The sequence below is a fragment of the Acinonyx jubatus genome, chromosome D2, assembly GCF_027475565.1.
Source record: "Acinonyx jubatus isolate Ajub_Pintada_27869175 chromosome D2, VMU_Ajub_asm_v1.0, whole genome shotgun sequence".
Taxonomy (NCBI): domain Eukaryota; kingdom Metazoa; phylum Chordata; class Mammalia; order Carnivora; family Felidae; genus Acinonyx; species Acinonyx jubatus.
In genome coordinates, this window is record NC_069393.1 from 53145433 (window position 1) to 53162463 (window position 17031).

The 17031-nt window shown below is 38.4% G+C and overlaps 1 protein-coding gene and 1 non-coding gene across 8 annotated transcripts in view; one reads left to right on the plus strand and one right to left on the minus strand.

Moving 5' to 3' along the window:
- Positions 1–17031, plus strand: part of LOC106965832 (cytochrome P450 2C41) — a 38889-nt gene that overhangs the window by 8615 nt on the left and 13243 nt on the right. For all 7 annotated transcript variants that reach the window (XM_053207382.1, XM_053207383.1, XM_053207381.1 and 4 more), the window contains 5 exons: positions 162–324; positions 482–631; positions 4797–4957; positions 8461–8637; positions 12563–12704. In XM_053207382.1, coding sequence (XP_053063357.1) covers positions 204–324; positions 482–631; positions 4797–4957; positions 8461–8637; positions 12563–12704 — 751 coding nt within the window. In that variant the 5' untranslated portion in view covers positions 162–203. The remainder of the gene's footprint in view (positions 1–161; positions 325–481; positions 632–4796; positions 4958–8460; positions 8638–12562; positions 12705–17031) is intronic.
- On the minus strand, positions 4182–4288 carry LOC113600416 (U6 spliceosomal RNA). The gene has a single exon (XR_003421409.1). It is a non-coding gene; the product is annotated as a U6 spliceosomal RNA (small nuclear RNA).

Here is a 17031-nt window from a genome sequence, read left to right on the forward strand (position 1 = left end):
AACATCCAGAAATAGGTGAAGCTACGTTCGGCAGAATAAAAACATCAACAATATGATGATGATATCAGGTTTAATCATGCACACACACACAAATGCACAAAATATAGCCAAATTGTGACTTCTTTGGGTAATAATATATGCATTTTCTTTGCGCTTCTCAGCTCTCAAAAACCTATGGCCCGGTTTTCACTCTGTATTTTGGCATGAAGCCTGCTGTTGTGCTGCATGGATATAAGGCAGTGAAGGAAGCCCTGATTGATCTAGGAGAAGAGTTTTCTGCCAGAGGAAGTTTCCCATTAGCTGAAAGAATTAGTAAAGGACATGGTAGGTATGCTGGTATGCAGGTTCAGCACTGGTTATGGGAGTAGGAAGGATGGAAAACAGGAATTTGAAGGGTAACTCAGCAGAACTTGGCCCATCTACAAGGCTTCCTCCTCCTTGCCCAGGACTTCTGTCCCAGTTTCTGTCTTCCCTCTGGTAGGAATCCTTTTCACCAATGGAAAGAGATGGAAGGAGATGCGGCGCTTCTGCCTCATGACCCTGCGGAATTTGGGGGTGGGGAAGAGTGACCTTGAGAGCCGAGTTCAAGAGGAAGCCTACTACCTCATGGAAGAGTTGAGAAAAACCAATGGTGGGTTATTCTATAACTCTGACCTTGACAGGCTGTTTGTTCTCTTGTCTACTGATATCCTTGGAAACATTTCAGCCCTTTTGTGGAGGAGAAAGGGTGTGCAGCAGAGAACCAAGGGAGGTTTTGTGTATCTATGCTTGTTATGTATGTCCTTCCATGACCGTGCATAGGCTGTGTATACAAAAGGTCATTTAATCCTATTCTGTCCCAAATTTGTTAATTTCCAAATCATTACGTCATGAAGGTAGAACGTTTGGGGAGTCATTTTTTCAAAGAGTTAGAGAACAATGTTTTTCCCATAATGTATATGTGCATTACCTGTTTCAGAACATGTCACCAGGGAATACTTGTCAAGTGGACACAGTGGAAGTGACCTCATCACCCCCTGATGGAGCACATGTAACAAGTGACATGTGCTTTTACTTCATTGGTCTATATGTGTTTGGTCAGCTTCATTGATCTGTCCAAAGGTTTCTTCCCAGGCTCATGTCTATGTTTCTGGCAGTAATGATACTTTTTTTTATGGTTGTAATTCCCCAGGCATCTTAGTGCAGCCCTTATCAGTTGTGATTTCCCTATAAACAGCTATTTAAAAAATTTTTTAATTTAAAATTTAAATTAGTTTCAAATGTACAAGTTAGTGATTGAACACTTTCATACATTACCCAGTGCTCATCACAAATGCCCTCCTTAATCCCCATCATCTGTTTAACCCATCCCCCACCCCCCCACCTCCATCTGGTAACCATCAGTTTGTTCTGTATAGTTAAGAGTCTGTTTCTTGGTTTGCCTTTCTCTTTCTTTTTTTTCCCCCTTGCTCATTTGTTTCTGAAATTCCACATATGAGTGAAATCATATGGTATTTGTCTTTCTCTGACTTATTTTGCTTAGCATAATACACTCCAGCTCTATCCATGTCATTGCAAATGGCAAGATGTCATTCTTTTTGATGGCTAAGTAATATTCCATTGGTTATGTATATACCACTTCTTTATCCATTCATCAGTCATGAGCACTTAAGCTATTTCCATAATTTGGCTATTGCACATAATGCTGCTATAAACATCGGGGTACATGTATCCCTTTGAATTAGTAGTTTTGTATCCTTTGGGTAAATATCTAATAGTGCAATTGCTGGGTCATAGAGTAGTTCTATTTTTTGAGGAACCTCCATCCTGTTTTCCAGGGTGACTGTAAACGATTATTTTTAAATTACCAGTTTGAGTTATTTAATGTTGCTCGCTAATCTGTAGTATTATTTAATATATGTTAAGAAATATATGCTATAGCATAATCCTGAAAATTACACAAATACCAAATTATAAAATGATTTATTTAAGTTTCAGCTATTAATAACTCTTTACCCTGCCTCCCTTATTAGTTGACTTTCCTTATATTACTCTCCTTTATAGTCTATTAATCATGTTTCTAATTTTCTCTATTTTGTAATGTTTTGACATCTTAGAGGCCTTGCAGAACCAGGGAACAACTTCCCCTCCCAGGGGTAATGAATTACTAGATATAGCAAACATCTTGTCTTAGAGCATGTCTTTGATTTGTAAATCAGCCTATCCACAGCCCATACCCCCAGCTGCCTCCTTTACCAAGTTCTCACACACCAAGCCAATACTCTCCCTGCTCTAAATCAACGCAGGGCCAATTACTGAAGAACTGGGGAACACCCCTGTAACCCAGAGCCCTCTGCAACTGTTCAAACTATCTGATCCTAAATGTACTCAGCATACCTACCCTGCCTTGCTCACTCCTTCCCATGAAAGCCCCAATGAAGGCTCTGGCCCATGCTTTCCCTCTGTTCCTTCTGCCTCCTCATCTACCTTGGTGCTTCCCTCTTGGTAACTCTGAGTAACAAACTGTCTTTTCAATTGCTATCTTCTCCTGATCTACTGGCCTCACGATCTAAATAAAAATTCCAGGTGCATTTTAAAATCATTGGATTTGGGTTAGAACTTGTATGGTAATTATTTTACCCCCCTCTGTCAGCTCCAGTGACTTATGAAGTGCTTGTCACAATGAATCTGATTTTCAGTGTGGATTTCAAATTACCCTGCTTTTTAATTCTCTCTCTAAAATGAAGCGAAAGATTAAAAACCAAATTTTAGCTGTGAATCTCTCTCTCTCTCTCTCTCTCTCTCTCTCTCTCTCTCTCTCTCTCATTCACACACACACACACACACACACACACACACACACACACACACAGAAATCTCAAGGCCTTCTTAAATTTATCCCCTACCTTCTAGAATAAGTTTTTCCAAAAGCTTACTGTCCTTGAGTGTTTCAACTGAAAAGGAGTCTGGAATAGGAGCAGTTAACTAAACATGTTTCCTATTTTTTAATTCTGTCTCATTTCTTCCTCATTTTTGATTCTGGTCACCTTAATTACATTGATGATATGAATTTGGGGCCTTTTGCATATAAAGTTTATTGATCATTTGATTATAGCAATTTCATTTAAATATTTCCCACTAAAAATATAAAACTTTTCCTCTGCTTTCATTTATCTGTAAAATGACAGAATTGACTTAAATGATAGTCCAAGTAAAAAATTTATAGCAACGATACGGGCTTCTGCTAATGGCTATATATAGTAATATTCCAGAATTCCACAAGAGGGCAGGCTGTCCAAATAAATGTGGGGCCTGATGGACACTATTTCCTAGAGAAGAAAATTATTTTTTTCTATATTGCAATAAAGAAATAAAAGGACTCTATTTATTGCCTTTTCTGTTTTTAAAAAAATTTTTTAAGTAGGTACAATGCTGAACATGGGGCTTGATCTCATGAGCCAGCCAGGCGTCCCAGGACTCTTTATCAAGTTCATCTTTTTTGTCTGCTTATCTGTGACTTAAGTTTGAAATAAAGATTTCTTATTTTACTTTTATTTTAGGCAAATTGTATTATAATTTGTATTCATTTGTGTTAGTTTTTCTTCTCATATAATATGGATAGCTTTTGCTTTTTTACATTCATTCCATCCAGTATCTGCATTTTTCCATAATCTTCCTTTCTCTAATCTTTTCCTCTGCTGATTTTACACATGGGTCACTTCAACTATTCATTGTACATAAAAGGTTTCCAGGTCCTTAGTCATTTTTTCCCTTCCTTATATGAGTGCTAATTGCAAGCTTACCAAACAGGTGTGATTCTTCATTCATAACCTGAATCATTACGTAGTTTTTAAAAATTTATTTTTATTATTATTATTTTTAAGTAATCTCCACACCCAATGTGGAGCTTGAACACACGACTCCAAGACCAACAATTGCATGCTCCATGTACTGCCACACACCCCTATTAGGTATTTTTAAAAGTGGCTTCTTGGGGCATCTGGTGGGCTCAGTCAGTAAAGTCGGTCTTTCTTGATCTCAGGGTCATGAGTTCAAGCCCTGCGTTGGCTAAAAAGTAAAAGAAGGGAAGAAGGGAAGAGAGGGAGGGAGGGAGGGACGAAGGGAGGAAGGGAGGGAGGGATTTCTCTAAATTTGTTTCTTTTGTTCTTCAAAGTAATAGTCCCCTTGGGTAAAAATCAGGTAAACAAATGTAGTGATATACGAATTTGTGTGTCATCCTTGTGCAGGCGCCATGCTAATCTTCTCTGTATCGTTCCAATTTTAGTATATGTGCTACTGAAACGAGCACCAAATGTAGTGATATAAATGGAGTATTTGGAAAACTATTATTAAACAAACGAGCATGGAATGGGCTTCACATTTAAAAAAAAAATTTTTTTACATGTATTTATTTTGGGTAGACAGAGACAGAGTGCAAGCAGGGGAGGGGCAGAGAGAGAAGGAGATACAGAATCTGAAGCAGGCTCCAGGCTCCGAGCAAGCTGTCAGCACAGAGCCGGACTCCGGGCGTGAACCCACGAACCGAACTGTGAGATCATGACCTGAGCTGAAGTCTGATGCTCAACTGACTGAGCCACCCAGGCAGGAATGGACTTCACTTTTAAGGGAAAAGTGACAAGTTGATTTTAAGCATACTAAAATTTTCACCGATAAAGGGATTGCTAGGTAGATATTGCTTTAGAGGTTCTAAAATTACCTTTATCTGTTATCAACAACAAAGACTTTTATATGTATATTTTAATGCTATTTAATAAATCTTTCCTATTCTTTTTTTTTTAATCTCTCCTATTCTTTAGCCTTACCCTGTGACCCCACTTTTGTCCTGGGCTGTGCTACCTGTAATATGATCTGCTCCATTATTTTCCAAAATCGTTTTGATTATACAGATCAGACTTTACTTGGCTTCCTGGAAAAATTTAATGAAAACGTCAAGATTTTGAGCTCCTCATGGGTCCAGGTGAGGTCAAGATCCTCTCTTCCTGAGAAGCTACTTATACTGTTTTGTCCAAGTCCAAAATTCTGTATGAACCATGCTGTGAAGTGAATGAAAACTAGACATTTTGGATGTTATAATGTGGTAACTGTGGAAATCAGATTCTTCTCCCTTCTTGAGATTTGTTTTGTTTTGCTTGCTATAGGTTTGTGCTGTTGGGTTTTTTTGTGTTTTTTTTTTTTACTTTTTTTAATGTTTTATTTTATTTTTGAGAGAGAGAGAGAGAGAGAGGGACAGAGTACAAATGGGGGAGGAGCAGAGAGAAAGGGAGACACAGAAGCTAAAGCAGGCTCCAGACTCCAAGCTGTTAGCACTGAGCCGATGTGGGGCTTGAACTCACGAACTATGAGATCATGAGGCTCGAACTCATGAACCATGAAATCATGACCTGAACCAAAGTCAGACGCTTAACAGACTGAGCCACCCAGGCATCCCCGTGTGTGCTGGGTTTTTTGCTTTCTATAGGCTGTAGATGTTTATTTAGTGACTTTTCTGAACTGTTTTTGCTAAGTCTCTTCTTTTTCATGTGCGGTCTCCGAAATCTCTGTTCCTGTAGCTTGTATTAAGCTAATGTTTTGATGGAAGTTTCCTTGAATGTGAGGAGCCGAAATGAAGGGAGAAAGGGGGTGGGGAGAGAAAGGGAGGGGGAGAAGGGGGAGAAAGAGAGAGAACTGGAAGGAAGAAAGGAGGGACAGAAGAAGGGAGGGAAAGAGAGGGAGGGAGGGAAGGGGGAAGGCAGGAAGGAAGGGAGAGAGGGAGAGGGAGGGAGGGAGGAAGGAACTAATGAATTCTTCCAGATTGGCTCTGTGCTGGGACACTCCTTCAGTGCTTTCATCAGACTGTTTTCAATTCTTTCTCAGCTTGTGCTGAGCCAAGATCATCCAGAGGTGAAAGCTTAGGGTCTTCTGAGGTCTTTTCTTAGCCTATGTCCTGCTTTCTAAACTTTTTTTTTTTTAATTTTTGTTTAATGTTTATTTATTCTTGAGAGAGAGAGAGAGAGAGAGAGAGAGAGTGAGTGGGGGAGGAGCAGAGGGAGAGGGAGACACAGAATCCGAAGCAGGCTCCAGGCTCTGAGCTGTCAGCACAGAGCCCAATGCGGGGCTTGAAGCCACGAACCGTGAGATCATGACCTGAGCCAAAGTCGGACGCTTAACCGACTGAGCCACCCAGGCGCCCCCTAAACTTTAAATTTCTAAATTCCTCAGTATACATGGGTGCTTTTGAATGCCCTAATTTCCAGAAGTTACTCTCTCCTCAGCTTTTCTTCCTAGGATTTTGATGTTGTATCCTATGCCTTAACTAATCTTTGCCCGAGGAGGCTGTGGGTTATTCATTTGCCTTACAGAGTTTTGGAGACATACCTACTGCTTTTCCACCCTGAGTTCTAAGTTAGACGAGACAAAGACCAGAGCCCTTCAGATTGCCCCAGAGAAGTGGCAACAGAGAAAACAATTTTTTGTGAGGATGGTCAGCTCTACTCTTTCTTGAACTAGAAACCAGAGTCCCATGTAAGAAGCTGCCCTTGTTAAGACCCCTGCCAAACTGAAGAAAGAGGTGGGACAAGGACAAATTAAAAACTTCACAAAGCTTTCCCGCCATTTTCAAGTTACCTTTTTCTTAATTCAGCATTCTCTTGATTGCTTTGTTTTCTAGAATTCAGACAAGTTGATTCTCATGGTTTTTGCTAAAATTTTCAGCCTCTTTTGAGAGGGACCTACCTTTGGAGCTGTCTACTGTGACATTTTCACCAGTTATACTCAGTGAAGTGAATTTTTGAATACCGAACTCCTGCCCAGGGCAAGCGTCCTGGAGTGTGCATCTATCTGAGAAAGATAGTTGAAGCCTTTATTTCACAGACAAGAAGACAAATGTCCAAATATGGAGCTGGTGGAATTCAAGCCCATTTGTTCCCTAGTCTGTGATTTTTCCACTAAACCTCAAACCTCAGTTTCCATAAGCTACTTTGGTGACTGCCTGGAAACATGACCACATCACTCCATGGGCATGCAGGCCCCTGCTGGAAGGTTCCCATTGCCCACAAGGTTTGTCCTCCACTCACTTAGTGACCTCTTCATCACATTACTTAACAGAAGTATGCTAATTTAGGAAGGAAGAGAATGTCTCCTTTAAGCAGAGAAAACGTGTGGGATCACAGATGCTACCAGGGAACACTGACTAGGGAGTAGCTTTGTGCTATATATCAAGTTGCCCAAACTCCCTTAACCTTGGTCTTCATCTATAAAATGTGAATCATAGTAATTCATGTCATTCTATATTTCAAGGTTGTAGGGAGGAATTAATATTTAAAAAATGAGAGAATTGGGGCACCTGGGTGGCTCAGTCACTTCAGTCAGTTGAGCATCCAACTCTTGATTTTGGCTCAGGTCATGATCCCAGGGACATGGGATCGAGCCCCACATTGGGCTCTGTGCTGACAACACACAGGGCCTGCTTGGACTTCTCTCCCTCCTCTCTCTCTCTCTCTCTCTCTCTGCCCCTCCCCCCACTCGCACATGCACCTTCTCTCAAAATAAATAAACTTAAAAAAAAAGTTTCTCTCTCTCTCTCTCCCTTTGCCCCTCTACCCTGCTTGTATTCTCTCTCATTCTTTCTAAAAATTAAAAAATAGGCATGCCTGGGTGGCTCAGTCAGTGGAGCATCCAAACTCTTAATTTCAGTGCAGATGTGATCTCATGGTTCATGAGATTGAGCCCCACATCAGGCTCTGTGCTGATGGCACAGAGCCTCCTTGGTATTCTCTCTCTCCCTCTCTCTGCCCCTCCCCACTCTTTCACTCTCCCAAAATAAATAAATAAACTTGAAAAAATAAACTCATTTAATGTCGTAGACTCTGGGTCTAGAGTTCTTTCTTGCCCAGCTAGAAAGCAGGACACAGGATTAAAGTGCAAGAGATGACTAATGTCCTGGAGAAGACAAGAGCCCCGATTAAGGGTCCTTGCTCCATTTTTATTAGGATCAGAAGGCTTACAAACATGGTAATGGACGTGCACAAAGGGACAATGAAACTGTGAACATTAACTCATGGACATGAGGGAAAGAGGGGTTTGAAGATATGTGGAGTTAGGGGTTTGGGTCAATACAAAACAAAACCCTGGTGCCAGGCAGCCAGGCAGAAGGTTGTTTACAGCAGACGTGAGGCACCACTTATCTAGCAAGAAAGAACACTAGACCCAGAGTCTATGACAATTTAAAAAATTTAAAAATTTAAGTTAAAAAAAGAATTGACATAAAGATGCCTTATATGAGGTTGATGTATGTGTATAGGAAATTATTATTATCTTCCATCATCTGGTCAGAGTTTGTTCCCTTAAGTATCCCTATGAGCATTAGACAGTTACTTTTATATGCACATTAAATGCTTCCCCAGAAGATAGAGACCATTTTTTTCTTTATCTCATTTCTTTAATGTTTTTAATTTAATAATTAATTTTTTTTTTATCCTTAAGATCTACAATAGTTTCCCTGCTCTCATTGATTACCTCCCAGGAAGTCATCGCAAAATATTTAAAAATTTTACTTGTACACACAATTATATTTTAGAGAAAATCAAAGAACACCAAGAATCCTTGGACATTAACAATCCTCGGGATTTCATTGATTACTTCTTGATCAAAATAAAACAGGTAAAATGTTGGTGACAGATCATTTATTTGTTTGCCTGCATTTTGGGGGTTCACTGATTAGTTCTGTACTTATCAGGGATGTTTTAATAGGCAAGAAATGCTTGGCCAAACACTTTAGGTTCTTATGTATGCATGGATCTGGATTGAGCATCGTAGAAGATCTAAGATTGAATTGCTAAATACCTGGAATACATGGAACCTGTTTGTCAAGTTTCTACCTGAGAAGAAAGAGAATGTACACTTTAGGGGAAATGAAAATACAAACAGATCAGAAATGACAAAATATTGAGACGTAAAATTAAGGTGGATGTGATCATGTCACACACAGCATGTGGGAGAGGTAGAAGGAAAGATTTAACCTTGCTAGGCTCCTGCTTGTTTTGAGGGTTGATGTAGATCCTCAAATATTTGCGATAAGGAATAGGGGAGGGAATTTCAGATTGGTAGAGTGGTATGATGAGAGGTTCAGGGGTGTGTATTGTCAAAGAGATTGGATGGATAGAAGAGAGAAGTCTTTGCTGAGTGTAGCCAAACATGAATTTGGACAGATACAGAGTTGAACATTGGTGTCTGTCAAGTAACTGTAAACCTGAGTGTTGGCATGACAAGTTTTGATTTTATCAGGTAGGTGTATGAGCCACAAGAGTGGAATGCAAGTAATTATTGGAGGAAATTATCCTGGGAGCCCTGGAGAATGATCTGTATGATAAGAATGGACTCCAGGACCAACCGTGAGATTTTTCATTTCTTTGGACTTTGGCTTGATAAGAGTCTGGACCATGGAAATACAGAGGATCCTGAAATCAAATCAAATTGTTCATCTTGTCACATCTCAGGGACCTATAGAGACTGGTTTTAGTTGGAGGAGAGGATAAGTAGGAACTGTAGGGGAAATTTTAGTAATAAGAACAGATACAGCATTTGAGAAGTTTAACCAAGGAGTGAAAGATTTAGATAATAAATCTGAATGAGTGATAGGATCAAGTTGGAAATCATGTGACAACAGTAATGTAGATGACATAATGACACTTGTGGAGGTACAAAGTCCTCTTTGAACTGGGGAGAGACCAAATCCAGAATGTATCCTAAGGAGCTAATTCTAGAGAAGGAAATTCCTTCATCTGAGGCCATCGTTATTTTATCTAATCACCTTGTAACTCTGGGCAGAAATGAGAAACCAGTTAGTAAGCTAAAATGGCAAGGAGTCAAAGATGCCCATGAGGGTGACTGTCAAAGAATTGTCCATGCATGTCAATTGGACTGCTCAAATCATGTATTCTGGGTGGAATGAAGTGAAGAAGACAGAATGGTTTGAAGAAACTGGAAGAGGGACGAAGCAAATTACTTCCACCCTCTTCTTTCTCTACTGATAGGGCAATTATTTTTATCTCTCTGGTGATCATCTGATTTGAGAATCTGATTAAAAAGTATGGACATTTGGGGTGCCTGGGTGGCTCAGTCGGTTAAGCATCCGACTTCAGCTCAGGTCATGATATCACAGCTCGTGATTTCAAGCCCTGAATCAGGCTCTGTGCTGACAGCTCAGAGCCTGGAGCCTGCTTCAGATTCTGTGACTCCCTCTCTCTCTCTGCCCCTCCCCTGCTCATGCTCTGTCTCTCTCTGTCTCTCAAAAAATAAATAAATGTTAAAAAAAAATTTTTTTTTTTAAGTATGGACATCTTCCCAGAAGAATGCACCTACATTAATTTTTTTTTTTTCCACATATTTTGAGGAATTTTCTTAACGCTGGGAAGCCTCTCCACTGATCCTGGGCTAATTAAGGCTCTGACATCTCTCTTTCAATTAACAGTATTTCCTTAATACTATATTTTAAAATTGCATTGTTCCTCTGGTCTTCATCATAGTATTTAAATTCTATCTTATTCCTTTTTGTTGTTGTTAACATCTTCATAGAGTATAATTTACATACCAAACCCTTCACACATTTCAAGTACAATTCAGGAGTTGTGTATTTTCAGAGTTCTGCAACACCACAGCAATCAATTACCAAACATTTTCATCACCCTGAAAAGAAGCCCCATACGCGCCATCAGAAATCTCCATTGCCCTTGAATCCTCCCTTCAGGCATCACTCCTCTACTTTCTGTCTTTATAGATTTGCTATTCTGGATGTTTCATATTCATGGACTTCTACAGTATGTGGTCTTTTGTTCTAGCTTCTTTCACTTAACATAATGTTTTCAAGGTTCATTGATGTAACTTATATCAGTACTTCATTCCTTTGGTTGAATGTTGTTCTGGAGTGGCTATGCCATATTTTATATATCCACTCATTGGTTGATGGACATTTTGGTTGTTTCTGGTTTTCTGGTTATTATGAATAAACTTCTATGGACATTTGTGTACAGGTTTTTGTATATACAAATGCTTTAATTTCTCTTGGGTATATACCTGGTGATAGAATTGCCGGGCCATATGATAACTTTGTATTTAACCTTGGGAGGAAGTGTGGTGGGTCAAAGACCTGAATGTAAGAGCTAAAAATGTAAAACTCGTAATTACAAGAAAACTTAGGCATAAAATTGACTAAAATTGATAATCCATTTGTATGTAAGCACTGATTCTTTAAATTCACTTCAACAGTAGGAAATGCTAAAAATGGTTTATTAGTGCCCTATTCTTTTTCCTCGCTTTAGAGTGATTTTGGGTTGGCAATGTTAGAAAACTGTGTGAAGTTGATGTTACTGGTGGGTCTAGTAAGTACAGCTATTGAGTGGGTTAAGCCTATCTTAATGGAGTTGATTACATGTTAGGCATGCTACTGGTCACTTGGGGATTATAAAAACCTTATTAAATTAATGCTGGTCTATAGGAAGGGATAGGAAGAAATTATTATTATTATTTGTATTTTAGTGACCTCAATAGTAAGTATTTCAAATGGCCCTATGGTTATTATCGACTTTGTGTCATCCTTACCTTAAACCAACTTCGGTTGTCCTTGTGAAGTGCTTTTGCTCTCCCAATGTACAGTTTATGAGACCTCTATTCAGTCAGTCTCTTATCCTCAACATCTGCATTTCCCCTACACTCTCCTTCATCCCTTATGAGCAGTTAATGCTTAAATTTTCTGTCTTCATATCTGTAGTATTTCTTCTATCTCTATATCCCCATTAATTCCTGTACTTGTTTCCTACTCCAAGTTGCCTCCTGCCTCACATCTAGAATAATCTGTTCTAGGATGTGCTGTCATGTTAGCTTTTGCACATTTTCAACCTCATAATGAGATTTTAGGCAATATAGAATCCACATAAATTCTATAACAGAAGAAGAGAATTGCAAATTCTCGATCTTGGTTTATACCATTTTTTGAGATATTGCTCTAATTTACTCATTTCTCTCTATTCAGATTGTGTTTGCCTACCAACAAGAGAAAACCCAATTAACAATATTTTAAGAAAGTGTAGTGGGTTTATTTATCTCATGTACAGCGAATTTCATGTAGAGCAGTCCAGGACATGTACAGTAGCTCTGAAGTATCATGGACTCAGGTGCCTTCTATTTTTCTTTAGCACACTTAGTGTGTAGGCTTTATGTTCATGCTCAAATACTCCTGTTTGAAGATGATGTCTACACCACCACCACCACCTACATATCTGTGTTTTGAGTAAGAAGAAGGAAAGAGAAAGTGGCATCCATAGGCCATTGGTAAGAAATAGATTGCTTGGCCAATGTAGCTGCAAAGGAGGCTGGGAAGTGGAATTTGTAGGCAAGCAAGGGATAAGGAATAGGAAATGAAGATTGGGTCAGCTAATGCATACAGTTTTCCATACCATACAGTTATTATTTTAACACTGCCCTCTCCAGTTTCTAAGTTTGCTTCCCTTGATAACAATATGCTATTTGAGATTTATTGTAATGACATGTGCTGGCAAACCATCAAATAATGGCATTGAATAATTCCTAGGAAAACCACAGTCAGCAGTTGGAGTTCACTATTGAAAACTTGATAGCCACTGCAAGTGATTTGTTTGCAGCTGGGACAGAGACCACAAGCACCACCCTAAGATATGCTCTCCTGCTCCTGCTGAAGCACCCGGAAGTCACAGGTACCGCCAGCATGGTAGGAAGGGTGAATTTCAGAAATGATGTTGAGAAGACACTCGTATGGGCTTCCATCTTGTTTCTCTTAGAGAAGCTTCCTTACTGAAATTCCTGTGCCACCAGCTCTGATTTGTCCAAACATGAAAAAGGGAGATAAGTGAGGCAAATTCACACACTAGCAGAGGATGACTGAGAAGTGAAGACACTGTGAGCAATAATAGCAAAAGCAGAAAGCTATGGATTTTATCAACAAAAAGAACTTTGGATAAATGTCTAGATTTTATGGGAAAGGATTTATAGCAGGCACGGCCAGCATAAGTTGAATATCAGTTTTCTTAAAAGAGGCCACTTTGAATGGTAGGTGTGTTCTTGGAGAAATCTTTCCTGGGTTGCTGGGTCAGTTGAGCATCTGACTCTTGGTTTCAGCTCAGGTCATGGTTCCAGGGTCATAGGATTGGGCTTTGCATCGGGCTCCATGCTGAGTGTGGAGCCTGCTTAAGGTTCTCTCTCTTTCTCTCCCTCTCTCTGTTTCTTTCCTCTGCTTGTGCTCTAAGAAATAAAAGAAAGAAAGAAAGAAAGAAAGAAAGAAAGAAAGAAAGAAAGAAAGAAAGAAAGAAAGAAAGAAAAGAAAGAAAAGAAAGAAAAAAAAGAAGAAAAGAAAAAGAAAGAAGGGAAGGGAAGGGAAATATTCTGAATATGCAGTTTTCTAATGGTAAGGTAGGGAAGATGGGAACTGTTTGTTGAAGTATAGCAGAAACTTAGTAAGATGGCCTGAGAAAATTTCCAGTCTGGGAAGTATTTTAGAAGGTTAGATTTATAAAAGATACATGCTATTTAGACACAATGTGGTTTAAAGGATTTTTTTTCCCTTTTAATTTTTTTTTAACTTTGTTTATTTTTAAGTAGGCTCCATGCCCAAAGCAGAGCCCAATGCGGGGCTTGAACTCACAACCCTGAGATCAAGACCTGAGCTGAGATCAAGAGTTAGACACTTAACCGACTGAGACAGCCAGGCACCCCATTTTTTTCCTTTTTAAACAACTATATTTTTCTACCTTACTGAGGTATAATTAACAAGTAAAAATTGTATATACTTATAGTATATAATGTGATGATTTCATATACATGTACATTGTGAAATGATTACCACAATCAAGCTGATTAACATATTTACCACCTCACATAGTTACCTTTTGGAGGAGGAGGGTATGGTGACAACTCTTAATATCTACTCTCTTAGCAAATTTCAAGTGTACAATACAGTATTAATCACAGTCACCATGTTGTACATTAGACACCCAAATTTATTCATTTTAAAAGTTTGAACCCTTTGACCAATATCTCTCCATTTCCCCCACCCCCAGCCTCTGGCAGCCACCATTCTACTTGCTGCTTCTATGAATTTGACTTTTTTAGATTCCACACATATGTGAGATCATGCAGTATTTGTCTTTTTGTGTCTGGCATATTTACTTAGTGTAGTATCCTTTAGTTTCATCCATGTTGTTGCAAATGCCAGATTTTATTCTTTATTGGCTAAATAATATTCTGTTGTTATCCTTTTCTTTATTCATCTATCAATGAACACTTAGGTTTTTCCATATCTTGGCTATTGTGAATAATGCTGCAATGAACATGAGAGTGCAGAGATCTCTTTGAGATACTGATTTCCTTTTCTGTGGATATATGCCCAGAAGTAGAATTGTTGGATCAATGTTAGTTCAGGTTTTAATTTTTTCAGCAACCTCTACTGTTTTCTATAATTGCCGTACCAATTTACATTCCTATCATCAGTTTACAGGGTTCTCTTTTTTTCTGCATTCTTACTAATATTTTTTATCTCCTGTCTTTTTGATAATAGCCATACTAACAGATGTAAGGTGATATCTCACTGTGGTTTTGATCAACACGTCCCTGATATTCAGTACCTTTTCATATATCCACAGGCCATTTGTATGTCTTCTTTGGAAAAATGTGTATTCAGGTCTTGTGCCCATTTTATTTTAGGTTGTTAATTTTTTGCTATTGAGCAGTATGAGTTCCTTATGTATTTTGAATATTAATCCCTCATCAGATACATGCTTTGCAAATGTTTTCTTCTATTCCATAGGTTACCTTTTCATTTTATTGATTGTTTCCTTTGTTGTTGTTGTTTTTGAGTAAACTTTAAGCCCTATGTGGGGCCCAAACTCACAATCCCGAGATCAAGAGTCTCATGCTCCTCTGACTGAGCCAGCCAGGTGCCCCTGTATTCTACCGTTTTGATTACTGTAGCTTTGTAATAGGGCTTGAAATCAGAAAGCACGGTACCTCCAGCTCTGTTCTTTTTTCTCAAGACTGCTTTGTCTATTCAAGGTCTTCTGTGGTTTAGTATGAACTTTAGGATTTCTTTTTCTATTTTTGTGAAAAATGTCATTGGAATTTTGGTAAGGATTACATTGGAGTAGATTACTTTAGTTAATATAGGCACTTTAACAATATTAATTCTTCTAATCCATGACCACAGGATATCTTTCCATTTAATTGTGTCCTCTTCAATTTTTTAATCAATGTTCTATAGTTTTCAGTGTACATATCTTTCACCTCTTTGGTTAAATTTGTTACTAAGCATTTTATTCTTTTTGATGCCATTGTAAATGGAATTGTCTAATTTCTCTTTCAGATAGATCATTGTTAGTGTATAGAAACACAACTGATTTTTATATATTGAGTTATATCTTTCTACTTTACTGAATTTGTTTATTCCAACAATTTTTGGTGAAGTCTGTAGGATTTTCTATATATAAGATCATGTCATCTGCAAACAGACACGATTTAACTTCTTTCTGTTCAGTATGGATGCCTTTTATTTATTTTTCTTGTTTAATTGCTCAGGCTAATCCAGTACTGTGTTGAATAAAAGTGGCAAGTGTAGGCATCCTTGTCTTGTTCCTAATCTTAAAGGAGAAAACTTTCAGCATTTCACCACTGAGTATGATGTTGTCCTTGACTTGTCATGTATGGCCTTTATTATATTGAGGTTCATTCCTTTTATATGTAATTTGTTGAGAATTTTTTTAATCATGAAAGGATGTTAAACTTTGTCAAATGCTTTTTCTGCATCTACTGAGATGATTATATCATTTTTATCTTTCATTCTGTTAATACAGTGTATCATATTTATCTTTTTGAGTATTTTGAACCACCCAGGCATCCCGGTAAATCAAGCTTGATCATGGTGTATGATCCTTCCAGGGTGCTGTTGAAGTCAATTTGTTAGGGTTTTTTGTTGTTTTGTTTTTGTTTTTGTTTTTGTTTTTTTGAGAATTTGATCTGTGTTCATCAGGAATATTAGCCTTTTCTTATACTGATGTCACACTTCTAAAGGAATTTTATTATTTCAGAAGTCTGAGTCCAGAAAAATGGTGTTTGCGACAACAATTTCTTTTTGGGTCAATAGTTTTTATCTTTTGCGAACTAAGAACAACTTAAAAAATGTTTTTAAAACTTCAAGAATATTCTGGTTGTGCACAGCAGATCAGTTATACACATGGTTTTCTGAATCAGAATCCCATTGAAATGATGATAAATTAATTATAAATGAGCACTACTGTTTCAGTTGGAGAAGAGAAGCACAGCAAAACAGTTATCAAATCTTCAACAAATTTCTAAAGCATAGAGAGTGAATGGAGGGCTGATAACCGTCTCAGGAGGGAGATTGAAGTTGTAAGCTAAATGTCAAAGAAGGAAGATTTAGTCTGGGAAAACAAGCCCCTACAACTACATAAGGCTCAGTATTGAAAGAACCAAATCTCAAGAAAGGTAGAGGGAGACTGGAGTAGAAAACAGGAGGCTCTCCCTGCCTAGCTACCTGCTACAACTTCTCTTAGCAGGTAACTGTTTTCCCTCCACAGAAAAGGGAGCTCACTCTCTAGAGAAACTGAACCTAAGAGACCTTGCCCTCAGGGACACTTGGCAGAGACAGAGAAAGAGTGAAGTGTAGGGCTGAAAAAGAAAGACTAAGTAATAGTCTACTTGAATTCTGAGACCCTTAGCTCCTTTCTCTATCCTCTTCCTAAAATTCAGCAGCCAGATATAGACCTCAGAGAATGAACAACTCCAGAGAAAAGACCTCCCTCTTCTGCCATCTAGACAGAAAATTCTCACCAAATTCCCAGCAAAGTGAATGAAATAATAATATCCTTCCTAAGACAGAGGGTCATGGAATTGCAGAACACCATGATTAAAGAAAAATTCATAAAAACTTTCAGAGATAAATCAAGTACTGTATGGCATTAGAATTCTCAAGAGCAACTATATCCTGAGTATTAAAGGATATTTTCAGATCTACAA